This window comes from Meleagris gallopavo, chromosome 6 (assembly GCF_000146605.3).
Source record: "Meleagris gallopavo isolate NT-WF06-2002-E0010 breed Aviagen turkey brand Nicholas breeding stock chromosome 6, Turkey_5.1, whole genome shotgun sequence".
Classification (NCBI taxonomy): Eukaryota; Metazoa; Chordata; class Aves; order Galliformes; family Phasianidae; genus Meleagris; species Meleagris gallopavo.
In genome coordinates this window covers 6,087,909-6,090,345 of record NC_015016.2, presented here as the reverse complement: position 1 = coordinate 6,090,345, position 2,437 = coordinate 6,087,909, and the positions used below count along the sequence as shown (strand labels likewise).

Genomic DNA, 2,437 nt, shown 5'->3' with positions numbered 1-2,437 from the left:
AAAAAAAAAAAATACATTTCTTGGCCCATAAAATAACAGGTGTCATATTAGAATCATAGAGTCACTGAGGTTGGAAAAGACCTCCAAGGTCATCCAGTCCAACCATCCACATATTAGCAATATTTTTCACCAAACCATGTCTTCTGAATACTTTCTGAACACATCCATTATTTCCTAATGTCCAGTCTGAATCTCCCTGGTGCAACTTGAGGCCATTCCCTCTATTCCTGTCACTATTACATGAGAGAAGAGGCCAACCCCCCACCTTGGTCAGCAGCCCTTCACGTAGATGTAGAGAGCAATGAGGTCTCCCCTGAGCCTTCTGTTCTCCAGCCTAGACAATCCCTTAGCTGCTCCTCATAACACTTGTGTTCCAGACCCCTCATTCCAACATTTAATGTTGTGATGTTTATTAATGTTGTGACTGCATTGGATTTTTAGTTTCTGTGTATTCCATGCACGTGTGCAGAATAGGTGGATATGTTTGTTATTTGATGTGAATAACATGAGAGTGAACCAGGGCTAACATGCTACTGCTTACTTGATCTATTTCAAAATCTAATCTGCGTGTATTTCTGAGATTCTCTGACAAAAAAAATTGCATTCAAAATCTGGAAAATATTTATGCCTTAAATATACAGAAATTATTTTTGCAACTGCTCTGTGGGTTTTTGGACTATGTTACAACACTGTGAGATTATTTTCCAATTTTGAGCTTTTTTTCCTTACTCTGTATTTCTTTCTTTCCTTAGGGATCCATTTCTCCATATTATGTTCAGCGTTATGAGTTTAGCCCAGACTGTAAAATAGTAGCCTTTACAGGAGACAATCCAGGTGAGATGATTAAGTGTATAAGATTCAGTGAATATGTTTATGTATGTACTAAAATTCTAGATCAATAATATTAATTCTCAGATGCTCTTTTATACAGTGGAAGAGTATCACATTTATCAGCATTAATAGCTTTTTCTGACAGCCATCTGTCACTGATTATTCTTAGATATAGACATCTTGGATAAGCAGGGTACTGCAAATGACTTGCACTTAACCTATTATTTGGAGTTGACCTCATTTGCCTCCTGATAACTTCAGTTTTTGTTTGTCTCCACCTAACAGTCTATTCTTAAAATGAATCGCTTCCATTTTTGACTTAGGAAATGTGAATTCAAAGCCTGCTGTTTCATCTTCTGAGTCAAAGAGATGGAGATAAATGTTGCAGCTTTTCTCTAAGAGTTAGAGCTGTCCTTTTGTCAGAGTGGTAGATCCCAATATAAGGGAAGATGTTAATTTAGGGTCAGGTTTTGTAATCCTCAAGACTGTTTAAGTGCAGACAGAGCAGAGACATCTGCTTCTCAAGACTGTGAAAGTGCTTACTGTATTACAGGAGTGTGTCCAGGTTTGGATTGAGATATAGGATTCATCCTGGAATGTTTCCCATGAGCAGAATGGGAGATGAATGTCTTGAAAATTGAATTGATTTTTCTTGAGATTAAAATTCAGTTTAGTCCAATAGATACATGAGTAGTCTGTAAGTGGAAGCCTTCGTGCTTTAAATAAGGCTCCTCAATATTTAAAACTTGAACATATAAAACGTTAGAGAATCCTGCAGCTCTGTAGCTCTTTGCCTTGAACGTTTTTGATTCAGTGTCAAAAATAACTCCATCACCCAAACTCTTTTACGGTGTATAGGCCAAGACTGTCACAAGTATGCTTGCCATTTATATTCTACCTTGAGATGGTGAATTCAATGTACTGTGACGTCTCATGCAGTATGCTATAATTGAGTCACACAAGTAACTTTTTATCTGACTTCTGGTTTCAGCATCATTGGCAGGGATGAGGCTTCAAGAAGGAGATATTGCAGTAAGTCAAAATGTATTTCTGAAAACTGTTCGTGTCCCTGAATAAATAGAGTGTATGAAATGTGGAACAGTAACAAGGACAGTAGCTGTAGGTTATCAGTCAAATTAATCAGCTAGTGTTGATTTTCTGTTTATTGGCTTCATGCTTGTTTTATTTCTATCAATGTGCAAGCTGTTTGAAAGATTTTAAGTAAACTTTGTAACTATTTTTAACTAATGCTCCAGTCAGTAAGGCCCAAGTCTCTGTCTAGTATGTATTTCACTGATGTGACAACCTGAAAGTCAGAGTTAGCTTCAGTATGAATCCAATTGACTTAATGTGTAATTTAAAAACAATTAGTGGTGATAACAAATGGTTTTAATTTAATTTCTGTATTGCTTTCCATGCACGTTGTGATAACGCCTCAATTACTTTTTTTTTCCCCCTCCAGATTAGCCTTGGCACAAGTGACACATTGTTTCTGTGGATCCAGGAGCCAACTCCAGCCTTAGAAGGTCATATCCTCTGCAATCCTGTTGATTCTCAAACATACATGGCACTTTTATGGTAATATCTTTTTTTTTTTTTTTTTTTT

At 36.7% G+C, this 2,437-nt stretch overlaps 1 protein-coding gene across 1 annotated transcript in view; it reads left to right on the top strand.

Moving 5' to 3' along the window:
- The window catches only part of XYLB (xylulokinase), an 80,629-nt gene that overhangs the window by 18,250 nt on the left and 59,942 nt on the right, over window positions 1–2,437 (top strand). Inside the window, 3 exon segments of the mRNA XM_003206944.4 lie at window positions 753–834; window positions 1,823–1,863; window positions 2,294–2,409. Coding sequence (XP_003206992.1) covers window positions 753–834; window positions 1,823–1,863; window positions 2,294–2,409 — 239 coding nt within the window.